Source organism: Apteryx mantelli, chromosome 7 (assembly GCF_036417845.1).
Source record: "Apteryx mantelli isolate bAptMan1 chromosome 7, bAptMan1.hap1, whole genome shotgun sequence".
Classification (NCBI taxonomy): domain Eukaryota; kingdom Metazoa; phylum Chordata; class Aves; order Apterygiformes; family Apterygidae; genus Apteryx; species Apteryx mantelli.
The window spans coordinates 28,875,093-28,893,265 of NC_089984.1; the positions used below are offsets into that span (position 1 = coordinate 28,875,093).

An 18,173-nucleotide genomic window follows, 5' to 3' on the forward strand; every position below is an offset into this window, starting at 1 on the left:
ATGCGGGAAAGCGGTGCAGAGCCGAGGCGGCAGGGTGCAAATCTCCGCAAACATCCCCCCGGGCTCGGAGGGCCCCTGACGCCCAGGTGGGCTGAGCGTCCGTGGGGCTTGGGGGCTCTTCTGGGGGACAGGCATTTGCTTCCTTGTTGCCCCTGCCCTCTTCGGCTAAGCGGCTCCGCACCTTTGGGCTGAGTACCTCATCCTGTTTTGGGGGGGTGCAGGTGTGCCCCCCGGCCGGGGTGCCCCGGGGGAGCAGCGGGCTGCCGAGCGCTTCGCCGCTGACCTCCGCCTCTTCTCTCCGCAGGGAGCTGAACGGCAACAACATCACGCGCATCAACAAGAACGACTTCTCCGGGCTGAAGCAGCTGCGCGTCCTGTGAGTGCCGCAGCGGGGCCGGCGGGGAGGATGCTGCGCCCGTGGGCAGGCGCTCGCGGCCCGGCACGGGGCTTGGGGCAGGGGGGCCGGGCTGGGGGGAGCGCGGCTGCGGGGTGCTGCGCTGCCCCAAGCCCACCCGCTCTCTCCGCTTCCCCCGCCGCAGGCAGCTGATGGAGAACCAGATCAGCACGGTGGAGCGCGGCGCCTTCGACGACATGAAGGAGCTGGAGCGGCTGTGAGTGCCGGCGCGCGGGGCGGCGGGGGCGCCCGCCTGGGGCGCTCGGTGCCCGTGCCGGGGGCTCGGCAGCCCCCTCCCCATCCTCTGCCCCCTCCCTGGCACGTGTGCTTCCCCGCGGGGGGGGGGGGGGCTGCGGTACCGCCCCATCCCGCTTTTGGGTTGTATCACTGCGTTTTGCCCATTTAGCAGCCCTGGCAGTGAGCTCACTGACGACATCCTTTACGTTTTGCCTTAAACCGTAACGTATCGGTGCCGTGAGCCTCCAAAGAGCCCTGCTCCGCAGCGGCAGCGCCGTACAGCTGCGTCTGTAGGTTCTAAAGCCCTTCCTGATGCTTTCGAGGTGAGGGGCAGGTTAGCCACAAATCACTGCCGCGTTACCGGCCGCGCGGCGCCTTAGCCAGGGAGCCGTAAGTCACCGCTCAGAACTCAATAAAATAGCTCGGCAGTTTAAAAACCCCGAGCTGCTCAAGCAACCATTAAGAGCTGACTGAGCAGCAGGTTAACAGGGCAGTTAAGCACCGCTCGGCAGTTAACAGCTTGCAGCCCTGCCTACCTGTAATTGCAATATTGCCAGTAAATCTATTAATGTCCAGTTGGCTCCCCTCGCCCGGGAGCGCCGCGGGCTGGGAATGGGGGTCCCCGCTGGGCGGCCGGCCACTGGGGTTTGACGTCCCGTTGGCGTGAGCCGGGCAAAGCGGCCTGGCTGTGCCGGGGCCCCGGCAGGCGGCCGGGTTGCAGCCAGGGCAATGGCTCTGCCCCGTGAAACGTGACCCTTCCCTCCTTCCTCGCAGGCGGCTGAACCGCAACCAGCTGCACACCCTGCCGGAGCTCCTCTTCCAGCATAACCAGGCGCTGTCGCGGCTGTGAGTACCTGCCTCGCTCGTGGAGGGGGGTGTCGGCGGCTCGGATGCGGCTCGGTGCCTGGAGGGGCAGTGCCATCCCCCGGGGCCGCCACTGCTAACGAACGGGATAACGAGTCTGCTCGCCTTGCTCGAGTGGCACCTTCCATCCCGGAGAAAGAGGGGAAAGCAGCGGCCGGGGGAGATCGGTCCCGTGCACCCGCTGCCCCCTCCCTGCCTGGCCCCAGCCCCACGGACACCCGCCACGGGGATCACCTCCCGTCTCTGCTCCTCTCCCCCCTGCGCGGGGGGTGCGCTGCTTGGGGAAGGGCTGCTGGGTTTTCGGTGAATATCCCCCTGCCCTTCTTTTTTCCTCCCTTGCCCGCGGCTGCTTGGCTTGGGCAACGGTGCTGTTGGCACTGGCGGTGTGGCCTGAGCTGCTGGAAATCCTCCGTGGTCTGGACGCCAGGTCTTTGCTTGCTGCATCTCGCAGCTCCGTTTCTCAGCTGCCAAATGAAGATGTCTCGACCCTAGGAGCAGCTGAAATAACCGCAGGGGCCGCGGCGCTGCCAGGGCGGGCACGGCTGGGTCTTGGCCAGCGCTGCGCCCGGGCTGCTTCGCTCAGCGGTGGTGCTGGTTGCTTTTGACAGTGCCAGAGAGTCGGTCCCCGAGTCCGTTCGGAGGCTGTTTAAGGAAGGGTTAAAACGCCATGTGGGTTGCCGGCGTGGGATGTGTGAAATGGTGGACTGGTGCCAACGATGGGCCTAGGTAATGGCAGCTGATAGCACAGGCGTTCAATTAATTATCGAACGGCATTTGTTGAGCTCAGCTGTGCCGTAGCGTGGCGCCAACAAAGCCCCATCCTGCCGCAGCCGCCCGTTGCATGACAAAACCGCCGTTCGGAGAATTATCGTGAAAAGGGAGGCGGCGAGGTGCAAGGAGGGCTGCCGGCAGCGAGGCAGCCGGCCTTTGCGTTGGGGTGCCTTGCACCCCTGGCCTGTCGCTTCTCCCATTGGGGAGCTTGTGTCCAAGGAACAAGCCAGTTCCTTCCCAGCCTGCCCGAGCCCTTCCCTCCGGCCGAGCATCGCTGCACTCCGGCACCTGTAGCGCTGCTTATTCAGCCTGAGGCTGTGAGCAGGCTCGGATTTTGCAGCCCCTTGGCCATGTCTCTGAGCTCCGACTGGTGCCGGGGGATGGCTCTGAGGACCCCGGTGTCTGCGAGTGCTCAGAGTGCCCCGTGGCTCCGTCCTGGCCCCGCGACATGCTGCGGGATCGGGCAGGGGACGGATCGCCTGCCGTCCCTCTCCGTGCAGCGCGCTGTACCTTGCGCTGCCTTGGCTACCTGCTGGCTCTGCCGGGGGAACGTGCCGGGGCTTGGGTGTCTTGCTGCAGGTTTGGGCTGCTGCAATCGCCAGCAGGCTCATGTGCAGCCGGCGGCGCGGCTCGGACACGGACAGCGTCCCCAGGCCTCTTTGCAATACCTCCTTTGCAGCCTCCTTTTCCGTGAGGCGCTGATCCCCCGGAGCAGTTTTCACCCTGGTGCGGCTTCGCTGGAGTTCCCGCGGCGCCGGTGGGAGAGCGGCCGAGCTCGGGTAACGCACGGCTGCCCAGGGACGTGACTCCGTGAGCCGGCTTTACGGGAGGCTGCCCTGGCTCCTGGCAGCAATTTCCGCCGGACGCCGCGTTATCACAGCCCTCCGGGATGCGGGCTGCTGCGCAGGGAGCGCGTCGGGTGCTGCGCTGGGCCGGCAAAACCCTGCGAGCCGGGGGGCTGCTGATCTCCCTCCTCGCGGCTGTCCTTTGCCGAGGTGCCGAAGGGCAGTTTGGGGGGGGACAGGGAAGGGGGTGCCCAGGCAGAGCTCGTCTAGACGCGCCGTCACGCTGCTTTAGCCGGAGGTGAGATCTGAAGCTGTTCTTGGCCAGCCGGTGCAAGAGGGTCACAAGGACGCTCTTAAATTGCCATAAACCTGGCTCAGGCTACAGCGATACGAGTCAGCGGGGAGCAGGTTTTAGGCTAAATTGAAATAAGCTCCCCTTGAACTGAAATCGGAGCCTCTCCCCCAGGCTTTGCGCTTATTTGGCTGCGGGGCGGCTGAAAGGGATCCGGCGCGGCCCCCGCGGCCCGGCCGCCGCTCCCTGCCCTCATGCAGGAACCGGTGGGGGGGTTCTTGGAAGGATGCCTGGGTGGTCACCCCGCCTCCTAGCCTTAGCGTCAGTGCGTTTTAGCAACGCGTTGGTACCGCAGCAGCAGAAGTTAAGGCGAGTCTGTTGCCCTCAGTGCGTCACTGCACCGTGTCCTCACGGCAGCGTTCACAAGTGAAGAGAAGCTCCTGAGGCTCGGGTCAGGACCAAGAGCTGGGTTTGAGCGTCAAAAATCAATCATCCGCTTTGGTGGTGCTTTGTGGTCTCGCAGCCCGGCCCAAGCTGCAGCAAGTTCCTCGGATCTGGGCTGTAAAGAGCATTCGTGCCTCGGGATAATGGAAGGGATTGGAGTTAAACCTGATCCGTCGGGGCTTAAGCAAACTGGGGAATGGCAGGAAAGGACCAGCAGAAAATAAGCCTCAAATGGAGATGTGGGGGAGGTGAGGTGCCTGGAAAGGAATGTTTTCCCCTCGGTATTTGGGAGCACGGCGCTGGCGCCCGCCCAGAGCCCACCTCACTCCAGCGTTGGGGTTGGTGCTGCACACCGCTTGCGTTCAGCCGTGGCTTGGACGGGGAGATTGGGATGGACGCTGGGCTTCCCTCCCGCTTCCCATGCAGCGGGCGCCGGTTTGCCGGTGGGATGAGCGTGCTGCTCCGTTCCCCGGCTGGGACGGACGAGGGCTGGTTTAGCGCCCAGGCTGCGCGCTGGGTCCTGCCTCGGACACGCGACCCGCGGGGTCCATTTTGGGCTGCCCTCCCGGGCTGGGGCTGTTTGGGAGGCTGCGGGGGCCGCGCCGAGTTTGGGCGCAGGTGGGCGAGGGGGCAGGCGGGGAGGGGGGGTCCCTGCGCGGCCTCCCTCGCTCGCATCCCGCCCTAACGAGCGGGTGACTCATTAAGGCGTCGCGGGGGCTGGAAACGGTGCCGAGCGGGGGTTTTGCCGGCGACCCCGGCGACCCCATCTCGAAGCGGGTTTAATTAACCTGTCAGCGCCGGGCGGCCGAACAAAGGGCCGCGGGCTCCCCCTCCGCCGGCACGCTGGGCCGGAGCGCGTCTCCTGTGCAACGAACGAGGAGCTGATAAAAAACGGACCTTCCCTTCCGTCGGGGAAAATCGGCCGGGCGAGAAGGTGACCTCTGCTATCGCACCGCCCGGCGGGCGCTTGCGTTCGGCACGGCCCCGGCACGGCCGGCAGCCAGGACGGTGCCGGCGCACCTTGCCTCAGCACCGCTCCCAGGCCCGCAGGGGTTGTTTTTTTCCCAGCCAGGATCGCTATAAATAAGCGGCTTTCTCGAAGGGAGGCCGAGGCAGCGCGAGGGAGGAGAGCGGCAGCGCTCGGCGGAGGGGGAGCTGCCGGGGGACGGGAGCGGGAGCGCGGAGCAGCGGCCGGCCGGCAGGGCAGGGACGGGGGTGCGAAGCGGCTCCACGGCCGGGGTTTTCCAGGCGGCTTCTGGCTTTGGGTGCCGGTTGGGGGAGGATGAGCCTGGGATGCTGCGGGGATGTGGCTGTGCGTGGGGACCCGTCTCCAAGAGGAGGAACATTTAGGACCTGGACGTGGCCTGCCGGTCCACCTCAGACCCGTGCCAGCGAAAGCGGTGGAGGGGATTGCGGAGAGCCCGTGCTCGCAGCCCAGCGAGGAGCATCCGTGCTCTCCGGGGTCCCACCCGGACGGGAGAGGTGGTGTCACAGCGAGCTCCGGGACAGGGATCCTCGCCATCGTCCCTGCGTCTGCCCAGAAGCAGCCCTAACTGCGCTTAGAGAGGCAGGCAGGGAAAAAAATGGAGCGGTGATAAACAACTTGGGAAAATGCAAATTGCACCCTGCGGGAAGGAGAGGACCACGACCACGCAGGAGGAAGCTGTGAGCTGAATAGTAGCAAAACAGGGTGACAAGTGAAAAAGGAGCTGTCGGGGAAAGCAATAACACAACAGGCCCCTCTCCGCTCGGGCTGGCTGCGCGTGGGAGGTGTTGCTTGTGAGACGGTGCCAGCGGCCGCTCCTCTTGGCACAGCACCGGGAAAGCCCCCGGACGGGAAGGGAAGCGTCGGGACGAAAACACGTGTTCGATACCGCCGGGCGGACGAGCAAGGCCGGTGCCTGGCCGAGCAGCCCCCGCTGGCAGCGTCCCCCCCCCAGCCCGGCGTCCCCCCCCCGTCACCGTGCCCACTCTGAAGTGGCGGCCGTTGTCGCCGCGGCTCCGGGTGCCGGACCCCCTCGTGTTCCCGACAAAGACCCCTCTGTCCGGGACGGAGCGAGGAGGCAGCGCGGGGCCGGGGGGAGCCGGGCGGCGACGTGTCCCCCCGAATACCAATAAGGAGGGGGAGCGTCTTTGCCCGGGCGGCTGGGGACGAGGCGAGGGGAGGGAAGGGGGCCGCGGGAACAAAGAGTCAGTGTGGCTGCCGACGGCTCTAAGGAACCGCCGGGAAGCACATGCGCCGCTAATAGGTGGGGAGGTTACCTAGGGAAGGATGCTGCGCCGCAAGCTGGCAGCCGGCCCCGGCCCCCGCGGGCTGCTCCCCCGGCGGGCAGCGGCGCGGGGGAACTGCCAGCCGGCTGCTTGGAGAGATTATCCGCCCCCTCCCTCGCCGCGGCACTGAGCCGCTTCCAGGGTTTCCCTGGCAATGCGCGGGGCCGAGGCTGCTTCCCGGCGTGCCGGGGCCGCTCGCGCCGCCGCTGCTGCTCCCCTACCTGCTCCCCAGGTATCCGGCCGCCGACCGCTGGCTCGCGGGGTCTCGCGCTCGGCGGGGGCACGAGCGGCCTTGCTTCGGATGCGAGCAGGAATTTGCGACCGGCAGGAAACCCCCCCCCCCCCCCCCAGAAAGCAGAGGCCTAACGCTCCTAACGCTGGGCCGCGCTGCTAATTACACAGCTGTTAAAACCCGGCGCGTTGCTCTGTTCCCTCCGCGCGCCCTCCCGGCCCACCGCATCCGTTGCGCCACGCTTGCCTCCCGGGCACCTTTGTTCCTCCGAAGGGGTTAAAAAAGCCCTAGCGGAAGCGGCTCCCTTTGTCTGCGCGTTCTGGGAGCAGGATAAAGGCAGTTCCCTCCTCACGGTTTTGCAGCTCAGGTAGCAGAAAGGTTCGGCGTAATTTTCAAAGAATCGTGAGCAAAATTATCCTTGGGTAATTTGATTCCCAGGATGTGGAAGAAAAAAAGTATTAGAGTGTATTAGTATTAGGCAGTGATTTAAAGTAAATTATAACTCGGTACTTCTGCACACGTATCCGACAGATGTGTTAATGCACAGAGATAATTAATCCGCCTTTATTGTGCGTTCGATTGCCTCGCCGGCGCTCTGCCCACTCATCTCTCCCTGCCGGGCCCTACCACGGAAACAAGCCCGGCAGCAGTTTTGAGCCCACCACTGTTTTTAACAGCCACCTGCAAGGATGCACTTGTCCCTCCCCTTCTCCGGTGCTTCCCAGCGGCACGGATGCCGCCTTTTTGCGCCGGTGGGATTTAAGGCTGCAGCAGGGTTTATTGGCGTTTCCCTGGGAAGTCAGTGCTCGGGTGGAGCCGGGGGCATCCCGGTGGGAGTGGGCCAGTTTGGAGGGTGGGTTTCCCTGGACTGTCCCGTAGCCAGGGCTGGAGCGGAGGCTGATGGGCCAGTCCGCGAGCAAGTGCCCATGTGCAGCCGTCAGCACCCGGGCACGTGCCGGGGGCGGCTGTACGCGCCAGGAAACCCGCCCGGAGCGTGCTGGTGCGGCAGGATGGGGAGCGGGAGGGATTTGTTTTCCCGGATTCTTGTCTGTCCTAAATTAATTATCATCGCGGGCTTATCCTCACTTAGCCACCTAGACGCAGACGTCTGCGTTTGGGCCCCCCGCGGCCCCCGCCGGAGCTGAACGGGGGCGTCGCGCCCCCCCCTCACCCCCTGAGGCTTCAATCCCGAGCCCCGTGTTTTCCTTCAGGACAGGAAAAGCTGGATTAATTTTTACTGCTCCCGAGGGAGCTGTTTGTAACCGAAGCCGTCTCGCCGGCTCGTTTGCTGTAAGACGGGAGAGGGGAAGCGGCAGCGGCAGGTTGGAATGGCTTCCTCGCCCCCCGTCCCGCTCTCCCCAGCGGGAGGAGGTGTTGGGGGCCGAGGCGCCCCGAGAGCAACCAGGTTGCTCTGACTTTTTCGAGGCCCCCGGTGAGGGGGGGCTGGCGGTGCCGGTGGGGACAGCTTGGCCGTCTCCGTCTCTTGGATCCTCCTCCGGGATCCCTTGGAGGACGAGCGAGGGGTGCCGGCCCCGGTGCACGGAGTGGGCGTTAAATGCGCCTGGCTCTGTGTGAAAGCAGAGGAGCCGGAGCTGCTCCGCGCCCGGAGCCCTCCCTGCCAGGGCAGGGATGGGGACCCAGGAGTCCTGGCCCTCCGGGAGGAGAATCCTACCCCGAGTTGCGCGCAGCGACCGCAGGGACGGGGCTGCTGCGCAGCGTTGCGGCGAGAGAGCAATTACTGCTGCTGCTGTTAATTACTGATCACCGGAGCAGGCCGCGGCTGGGACGGAGCTGGGGCGGGGGGGGCTTTGCAGCAAGCCCGGCTGCCCCGCGCAGGGGCTAAGCGGGGGGAAAGCAAGCGCGGGACGGGCAGCCGGGGGGCCCGGCGGCTTTCGCAGCGCGGCCCCGACCCCAGGCATTTCCTCCCGTCCCGCTCCGGCTCGCTTGCTCCCGTCCCCGTGGGCGCAGCGTGTTGCTCATTCCTGCATCCTGCGATTTCACAGCATCCCCGCAGCCGGGCGTTAATGAGATTAGACCCGCGCTATAAGATGTCTCTCTCTAGCCTTTGCCATCCAATTACCCGGGCCGCATGGTATCTGATTGCCTGCGAGCGGGGAGGCCTGCGGCTGCCGGGGACGGGAGGATGCAGCTGGCCGTCCTGGGTATCGCCGCGCCGTGCCGAGGGCGTCTTTCTTTTCTTTCTTTCTTTCTTTTTTCCCCCCCCCCTTGGCTTTGAGCTGCTTCGTTTGGCTTTTTCATTGCTTCTCGACGTGGCGGCTGGGCAGAATTTGTTTAAATTAACTGCTTGAATGGCAGCGTTTGTGTGCGTTTCGGGGGGGGGGGGGGAGCCCAGACAGCACCAGAATGCATGAGGGGGATTAAAGGTGCCTAATGGCTTCCAGATGGGCATCCAGGACTGGGAAACACTGCCGTGATCCCAGCCCCGGCCGGGGGCGGCTGGCGAGGCGGTTGGCAAAGCCGGGCTGCCCGCGGCCCCGTCCACCGCCGGCTCGCCCCGGGTCCATGGGCCACGCGCCGGCTCCTGCCTCCGTCCCCGCGGGCTGCAGGCACCTCTGCAAGCGAGCCGGTCCTGGCCCCTGTCATCGTCCCCCCCCCCCCGGGCCCCTCATTTCCTTCCACAAATATTGAGAAAACAAACAGCGGAGCGAGGGGCGACGTCCCCGCGCCCCTCCGCGTGCAGCCCCCTCCCGGGGGAGCCGCGCAGGTGCTGACGCCGCATTCCTCAGCCCCGAGGTTAACCGGCGCAAAAGCCAAAGCCGCCTTCTCCCAGGGCCTGCCCAGCCGCGGGCAGCTCCCTATTTTCAGCGGGGGCGGATGCTCCTCGCCCCCCCCCTCGCTGGAGCGCCGCTGGCGGTGGCAGCTCCGGCTCCTGCCCCCTGCCTCTTAGCAGCTGCCCCGGCCAAGGAGCTGGGGCGTGCATGCAGCGATGTGACACTTTTCCCTGCATCCGTCGCTTTGCCACCTGGAGAGCGACAGGGAGGCCGTTAACCCCCGCGGCGCCGGGCCGAGCGAGGGGGAGCGACGCCGCATCCCTCCGCCGCTGCAGCCCGGGCGGCAGCCGGCTGCTCTGCCTCCAGCTTGACGTTGATCGCAGCTAAAATAACGACATGGGCGGCAATCAGCGAGGAATTAAAGGATAATTAATGCCAATCCACATGGAAAATTGCTCTCGTCAAACAAACCCAATATCATTTGTTCTGATGAGCTGACACACTGGGTTTATAGTAGTGACTGCGCTGACATGATATACCAAGACTCCCGCAAGTCATTTTGCTCTTGCCGGGAGGATATTGTGATGAAAACATTAACATTCTGAAAAACCAGGGTAGCGTTTCTGACAGGCTGATTCCCTGATAGACATCCGGCGGGAATCGCAGAGGCGGCGTTTCTGGCGGGCTGCAGCAGGGCTCTGCTCCCTCCGACGCCCACGTATCCGGAGCGCCGGGACGGGACGGGGGGTGCTATCTTTGGTGGCAATATTGCTTTTTGCAGCCCCCCCCCAGCTCTCTCGGCCCCGCGTTGCCCCCTCGCTCTGCCCCACGCGTGCATCCCCGTGGTGAGCCGGGACGCGCAGCCGGGGGGGAAGCCGCCGGCGCTGCCGCGGCGTGTGAAATTGCGTCTGGGCTTGGAAGGGAATCGGGACCGCGCGGCGAAACGGGCAGGGCCGGTCGCTGGGACGCTGCTCCGGGATGCGGGGTGCCAGGGGTGTCCCTGCGCGGGGGGCGGCGAGGGGGCCTGCACCCACCATCGCTCCTGCTGCAGGGCCCGCGGGGTGGAGAGGCTGAGAAATTAGAAAGCGCTCGGAGAGGAAGCGCGGGAATAATTGAACGTCTGGAAAATCCGCCTGGAAGTGAAGAAATTAAACTGCTCACCCCGTTTGGTTTATGCAAGAGCAGGTTAGGAGGGGGATTTGATCACAGCCTCTGCATACCTGCGTGGGGAGAAGCCTGATTGTAGACACCTCATTAATTTTGCTAAAAAAAAAAGAAAAAAGGCATAAAATGATTCAGTAGCTGGAGGCTGAAACCAGACGAATTCAGACTAGAAATGAAGTTGGCTTTTTCGCCAAGGAGAAGTGTTAACCATTGAGCACTCAGCGGGGAAGAGGCGCGTCTGCTGTCCTTCGAAATGGGAAAGGTGGCTGTGCTGCCTTCCCAGGCAGCCAAAGCGGGAAGCGAGGAGCGGCAATCCCAGGGAGGGCTCTCCCGGCTCGGCCGCCCGCAAGGACGCGTCCCCGCGGCGCCTGGCCCCGCTCCGCGGCGGGGTGCTCGCCTGCTGCCTGGAGCCGCCCAGTCCCAATGCCTTGAGCCGAGTTGCATTTTACCAGCGCAGTAAAAGGGGAAGACAGCTTTGCTTTAATTTTACGAGCTGCAAAGTGTCTTGCCGAGTTATGTGCTAGTTTAGCTTTGCAAGAAGCAGCCCTTGCACGAGTGCCCGAGACGCGAGCTCGCTGCACCAGCTCTGCAGCACACCAGCACTGGCGTGGACCTGCTCTGGCCCGGCTGACTCCACGCTGGGGCGGATGAGAGTTGCTCCAGGTTTCCTTGCTGGATCGCAGCTGTGGGGTCGGCCCCGCTGCCTTGGCGGGGAAGGAGGTGACTTCTCCACTGGAGCTGTCACTGGAGTGACCGCGCGGTCATGTTGTCACCGCGTGCGGTACCTCCGTCCCTCCTCGTGGAGTGGGCTCCGGGGCTGCAGCAGCGCAGGCGATACGTGTGTCCACCCACACGATTTTCCTCCCTGGCTGCGGCACCCCCCAGGCCGTAGCTGCGCCAGAGCCCCCGAGGCAGTGAGAAGGCAGAAGTCGGCAGTGACTTGGCGTGTGGGCGTGCTGTCGGGGCAGAGGTCCCGCTGCAGCCGGGAACGTGGCTCTGGAAAAGCCCCATCCCGGCTGAAAAATCTGAGGAAAATGGGTGCAGACTGAACGGATGCAAAGACAGGGAGCTGTCGGTGCATGCGTGTGTGCACGTATGTGCGTGCACCCGCTCGCAGGGCAGCGTGTGCGGGCATGTGTGCAAAGGCGCGTGTGCACTCACTGCACGTTGACCCCTGCTCCCCCGGTTGTAGGAATTTCTTTACATGCTCTGGGGATCTTTGTGCTCCTGTCCTTGGAGCCTGCCGCTGCTAGGGTTGGGTCGTGTGGTTGTTTTGGTGGGTTTTTTTTCCAGCCTCTTTAACAAAGACACCTCTTCTCCCCCCCCCGCGCCCTGGGGGTTTGCACAGAAAGCTCGCCCGCAGCCCGGCGGGAGGCCGGCCCGCGCCGCCGGCGAGAGGAAGCGCGCACAAAATGCGGTGCGTGGCCCTTTTGTGTTCCCTTTGTAACGCCGCTGCACAAGGAGCTGCCCTGGCCACCCACCGAACCCCCGGCACCCGAGGTGCCTGCACGCCGCGGGGATCGGCGCCCGAGCAGCGCCATGCCGTGCTGCGCCGTGCCGCGCTGGCGGTGCGGGAGCGGGGAGCAGCGGCGATGCTGCTCGCGCCGTTGCTGGTGCAGCCGAGGCCGAGCAGGCTCCTTTGTGCTCGGCAGAGGGGAATTTGGCAGGTGGGAGACTGTCATATTCCCGCGGCAGCAGCAGCGAAGCCCCCTCCCAGCCCAGCCGCAGAGCGCTGGGGGGGTCCTGCTGCAGCCCGCTGCCAGCCGCCCGCTCTGGCGGCTTTTAACATGCTAATGAGGCTCTCAAGGGCAGGAGCAGCTCTGTGTAAAACCCATGTTCAGCCCTCGGTCATGGACATTTGCTCAGAGACGCATCGTTAAATATTTATCCTCCCCGCCCCCTCTGCCCCCCAGCATGCATTAACAGCAGCGAGCGCGCCTCGCCCCTGCCCCCTGCCCGGGAACATGTGGCTCCCAGACCCTGACAGCTAACGTTATCATTTGTACCTGTGAATTATTGATAAGGGATAAGATAGTTCTTGCAGGGGGAAAAAAAATAATAACGGGGGGGGGAGGCTGTTTGCAGCCCGGCGGGGCAGTCGCTGCTGCAGACCGTCTTCCCGGGGCGCAATGGGCTGCAGGAGCCCTTGGCCGCTGCGCAACGCCGGCCCCACGCGCCCGCTGACCGCACCGCAGACAGCGCTGGGCTGCTTTTGCCGCGGGGTCTTGGGGGCTGGCTGGGGGCTTTGGCCTTCCCCCCGCTCTCTGTGCGGGTCTGGCCGCGGCGCCTCGTCCCCTGCCGCCTTGCCTCCGGCCGGGGAAACGGGAGAGCATCCGTGCCCTGCTCCCGGCCGCCTGCAGCTTCCCGCGGGGTGGATGTTGCCCAGAGCCGCGGCCGTGGCGGAGGGGAGCGCAGCTGTCCCGGCTCCAGCTCCGGGGAGGCTCCGGGAGCCCCGGGGGAGAGGGGCAGACGCCCTGGCTCCAGCAGCCAGCTGGGGTTTGCCCGGGAGAGCTTTCAGCCAGCGCTGCACGGAGCGGCCCCAGAGCCAGGAGGAGACGGGGATTTCCCGGGGGGAGAGGAGGGAGACCTGTGCTCCGCTCCTGGCCCTGCGTACACCATCTCAGTGCCCTAATCCGTGCCTGGGTAAGGGGGATGAGGCGGCTGATCCTCTGCCATGCAGGCAGCGTGGGCTGCCGCCCTGGAAGAGGCATCTGCCCCCGGCTTAGGGCTGCCCTTGAGCTGGACATGGACAGGGAGACCAAGCGTGTCCGTCGCCTGAGCGGTGGAGGGGAGAGCGTGTCCCGGGGAGACCCTCCCGGAGAGTCGCTCGCCCGGGCTGCCCGCTGGAGCTCAGCATCGGTGGCGTTTTGCAGGGCTCTGGGATGCTGCATGCCAGGGGCAGGACTTGTCACAGGTGGCTCCGTAGCTGGATTTAAATCAGGGTGCCTTTTTAAGCTCGTTCAGAGCCCAGCTTTGGTGCACGTAGACCCTCAGCCCCGCTGTGTTTTGCTGCCGGATCTCAAAGAGGGTGGTTTGCAGCAGCGTCCCCTCTTTAGCTGTGGCCTGGGAGCGAAGCAAGGCTTTGGCCGTCCTGCGGGACAGAGCCGGCGCCCCGGTGGCTGGAGGAGATGCTGTGCGGGCAGAAGCCGACGTGCTGTCTGCCTGCGTGCTAAACCTGGTGCAGCCCTTGCAGGGGGCTGGGGCATTAGTGCACACAGCCTGGCCCGATTCGGGGCTGCACGCTCGTGTCCCCGGCCTGGGTCGCTGTGCGGTGGGGAACCGGGCTGCACCCTGGCCCAGGACAGTTGTGTGCTGATGATATGAAAAAGCGTCTGTTCCTCTCCAAGCCGCAGGCAGCCGTCTCTCCCCGCTCCCCTTCCTGCTCTCCGGCTTGCCTCGAGTCGTGCAGCAAACACAGGCTGGGCCACTCGGATATGAACTTTGAAGTGCGGATTTCAAACGCTCGCTCTCGTCTCATCGCCTCTCGCCTGTCTGATGCGAGGAGCAGAGCGCGGCGGGAACACCAGGCACATGAAACGCACCCCGGTTCAAAGCCGGCACTGCAGCTCCCACCTTCACAGCCTAGTAAGTTTGCAGGCAATTATCCAGTGCTGGTGCCTGCCTCCGCTCCCGGCCCTTTCTCTTGCTCCACGCCTTGCTTTTTGCGGAAGAGTCTGGCACCGGAGCAGCTACAAGCTGCATCCGTCTGGGTTTCTGCCTGCGCTGCCTCCGGAGGTCCAAGCTTTCTGTGCACGGGGCAAGGCAAAGCAGCCGTGCTTCGGCCTCTGTCAGAGAGGAGGAAGAGACCAGATGAGGGAGGCTGGGGCGCTGCCGGGTGCTCCCGGAGGAGCCGGAGCAGCTCCAGAGCTGCCGGGGCTGGAGGGCTCTGGGTGTGCGCAGGGGGTCATCGTGCGCCATGCGAGCCGGAGACGAGCCGGCGTGCGTGGACTCGACTTCACAAGACATCAAACACGTGGCGGTCGGGTGGAAACTGCCTCTCGCGGCTCCTTTCTTCTGGCGCGGAGCAGCTCCCCGCCATCTCCTGGCAGCCCCCGCCGCCTCGGCGGGTGGATGAGCTGATAATATGAAAAAGCGCCTGCTCCTCTCCGAGCCGCAGTGCCCAGGATCTCCTCTCCAGGCTCACAGACAATTTGCATTAATGTTTACTTAGCTAACTCGGAGCCCTCTTGCATCCCAGCCGCCTCGGCTGCTGCGGTGGCGGCGGCTCTCGGGGCCCACGGTCCCGGCAGAGGCGTTTCTGGGCTGCCTCCTTTGTGCTCCATGAATCTCAAACCCTAATAAAAAGCTTCGCCAGAAGAATGGGCCCTTCTCCCAATTTACATGAAAAGATGTCCCGGATTTCTTTCCAGCCAGGAAGGCGCATTGTTCCCTGGCAGGATTTCAGTGGTGTAGCCGGCTAATTTGCAGCATTTTACATATCTAATATGTTGTCAGAAATGCTTTTAAATCCCTATAATATTTAATTAGGAGGAAGCTTTTGGCATATTAGGCAGGAATGGGGCTGTCTAATTAGTTATTGGCGATTTCATACCCGTGCACGTAATTAAGTTAGGTAAAAGCTGGAGGCAGGCTCCCATGTACACATCGGTCCCGTTTTGGAGCTGCTCTGGGACGCAGCGGGGTTCACGTCTTCCTCGGGCTGTGACAGTCTCCTGGCCTCGGAGCGGTGTGTATTTAGGGAGATCCAATCCGCCAGGCCGTGCTGTGCCAGGGCCGGAGCAGGGCTTGCCCCTCCGCAGCCCGGGGCTCCTGCTGGCTCCCACGGGGCTCTTCCACCTTCTTGGGCCCATGACGCACTTGTCTCCAGAAGAGGTATTTTTATCTCAAAACCGAGCTGGAATCTGACAAAATATGAATCATGCGAGAGACATAAGAGCGGGCAAAGTCCCTGGCAGAGCGGGCTGTATTTTTAGCTGAAACGTACTGGCGCTTCGCTGTTCCTTAGGAGAAAATGGGTTCCCAGATCCGGGCGGCTAGACGTGGCCGCGCCGGGAGCCCCGCCACCGGCGCCGCGTTGCATGGCCCAGCGCGCGCTGCGACGTAAAGCCTGCTCGGATGCTCCTGCGCGGGTGCCATCCCCTGCCGGAGCAGCAACCAGGACCCCGCTGTTAGGAGGTTTCATCCCCCCTTTAATCTTGGCGGCTGGGAGCCAGGGAGCCGATAATGACGAAGGAGTGTAAATGTCAGCAGGAAAGCAGCTTCAATCAGGACTGTTAAAAATAAGCCCGCCAGAGCTGCTCGGTCAGGGGCAATCGGGCTCGGCGGCATCTCCTCTCGCTGGGTCCTAGAGCTCCTGCGCGGCCGGCCCGGAGCGAGGCCACGCGGTGCTGAGGAGCCGCGTGCCGCGAAGCCAGCCTCGCTGGAGACCGCCTGCAGTATCGGCAAACGCGGCGCAGGCCAGCAGCCCTGCAGGCGGGGGCTGTCCCTGCAGACGCCTCGGTGGTCACGGTCTGCACCTGGCTCCTGGCAGGAGGCCTGCGGGAAGGAGAGGGTTTGGCGAAGAGTCTGGGAGATACTTGGGGGAGCTGTCCCCACGACAAGAGGGATCCGTAGCATGCGAAAGCAAGCTGTGGAGGTGAACCGACTCCAGCATATGTGTTTTCTCTTGGGGATCTCCAAAGGCTGAGCGCTCAGGCATAGCGCAGGTGATGGCGGTGAGGCTGACGGTGCTGGTGCTCTTTGCAGAAGGGCAGTTGTGTCCAGCCACTTGGGATACTCCCAAAACGCTGCACCTGTGTGTTGAACCTAGGAGGAGCAGGGTCTTGCAGAGACGCTCAACCTTCGTGAGAAACGCACGTAATTGTGCCTACCTTCTGGGAAACGCACAGTCTCCACTGTTCAGCTCTTTGTAGGGCTGTCACGAGGCAACGCTGGGCGCCCGGATAAGGTCAGGTCTCAGACCCAGCGTCCAAACCTGAAGTGTGCTGGAGCAGAAATGAGACGTGTGTTGTTAACCTCAAAGGCAATTAACCTTGGAGCAACTTACAAAGGGACATGGAGAAACTGCATGGCTTTGAGCTTTTAGGAGAAGGTTGGAGGTCTCCGCAAGACCCCCCAGGCGACCGAGCAGGGCTCCCCAGCCTGCGCTGTGCAGGAGCTGGCGCTGGAGGGGCTCGCTGCCCCTGCGGGGCTCGCGGTGCCTCAATCCGGGGGAAGGCACGAGGAGCGTCCGGGCACATTTCTGGCATCTCCTTTCTGTTTCCCCAAAACAAGAAGGAGGGGTCGCCTCCCGGAGCGCGCCAGGCTCGTGGGCGGGAGCGTTGTATAACCGTGGGGGCTGCAGCTGTACTAACGGCCTCGAGGCAGAGGCTTCTCGAGTCTGGCGGTGTGTTTTTGTGCCAGGGGCTCTTCAAAGAGCTCTTCCGCGGGATGGGGGGGGCTGGCGCGGACCTGTGGGCCGTGGTGCAGCTCTCCTGGCCCCAAAATCCCATCTCTGTTTGCAGCTGCCAGGCTTGATTGGAGATGTCCGGCTGGCTGCACCCCGGCAGAGACACGTCCCCTGGCTGCCAGCGGGCGCGGAGGCCGTTCAACCCCCTGCCTGTTTCGCAGCACAGTGTGACCGGGGATGTCTCTCCCCCCTTGCATCCCACCGCCAGCTCTGTAGATGCTCCCAGGTGCTTTCAGGAAGCCAGGATATAAGATACAGCCTCCACTGGGATGCAGGTTTTTGCCCCTTTTAGCACCAGGGCTGAACGTGAGGAGCCTGAAGGACTCTTGGTCCGGCCAGGGCATCTCACTGAAGAACTCTCTCTGGCTCCTGCAGAGTTCAGTGCTGGTTTCAGAGCATCCTCCAGACCAGTGGGAGCTTGCTTTAGCCCTTCCCAGAGCTGGGACCTGGCTTTGGAGTTGCTATCCCGGGGCCCGCAAAGCTGAGGGATGACGTGGTGCTGGGCCGTAGGTGGCCGGGCTGCGGGGCAGCCCGTGGTCCCTGCGGCCCCGTGGCGCCGGAGCTTGGCAGAGCCTGGCCCTTCGCAGCCTCGCACCTCGGCTCGCCAGACTGCGCGAGAGCTGGGACAGCCGGGATGCAATTCGCGGCTTGGCTCAGCCTCATTCGCACCTCGGAGCGATCCAGGAGGGCCGGCAGGGCTGGCTTCACACTTATTAGCAATTAAAAGCCTCAGAACTGGGGAGTCAATTAGCTCGGAGCTTGGCAGTGCCGCGGACCCAGGGGATGAGTCTGCTAGGAGAGCGGCAGCCAGCTCCCCGCAGGGCTCGGCGCGGCCCCGGCAGAGGAGCTCGACTGCTTTTTCATTTGCACCTTGGCCGAGTGTTGCTGCGCGGAGTCAGGGGTGGCTTTGCCGGCGTGAGCCGCCGGGCAGGGAGCGCCGGCTGCGCGCTGGAGGGCGCGAGGTTTCCTGGTGCTGCGGGGCCGGAGCCTGGCGCTCATCCCGCGTGGCACGCTGCCACCGCCTGCCCTCTCGCACGGGGCTGGAGCCACATGTGGTCTCGGGCTCCCACAGGCTGCGGGAGCTCAGGTTTGGAGCGAGGCCGGCGGGCTGGCGTGCAGCCGCGCGGAGGCCACGGCTCGGCGCCCTTGCTTGGGGTGCTGGAGATTGGCAGGATGGCGCAAACGTGAAACGAGGCCGTCTCGCAGGGGGCTGCGCAGGCAGGAAGGTAGCGTGGGGGCTGAAATGCAGACGCTTTGATGGAAGGTTTTGCAGCGATTTCCTGCTAGTAGAGGGCAAGTCAGAAGCAAAAGCATGAAAGGAGGGAGGAGAAGGAGCTCGCTGAACGCCGGGGTGGGGGGGACTGGGCACGGCGAAAAGCAGGGATGGGGAGAGGCGGGAGACCCTGCTTTGGGAGATGCAGCTGAGTCACCGGTCGGGTCCGTGCGGTGCCTCAGCTGCCGGTCCCCGTGGGACAGGGAGGCCGTGACCCCAGCAGGGCAGCTCAGGTGTGATTTAATAGCCAGTGCCCGGTCCAGACGCTTGGTGGAGGGGGCGAGCCCTCACCCGGGGGAGCGCAG

General features: G+C 64.3%; 1 protein-coding gene across 1 annotated transcript in view; it reads left to right on the forward strand.

The window, feature by feature from the left end:
* Positions 1–310: 310 nt before the first annotated feature.
* The window catches only part of SLIT1 (slit guidance ligand 1), a 42,248-nt gene continuing 24,385 nt past the window's right edge, over positions 311–18,173 (forward strand). Inside the window, 3 exon segments of the mRNA XM_067300128.1 lie at positions 311–376; positions 540–611; positions 1,406–1,477. Coding sequence (XP_067156229.1) covers positions 547–611; positions 1,406–1,477 — 137 coding nt within the window. The 5' untranslated portion in view covers positions 311–376; positions 540–546.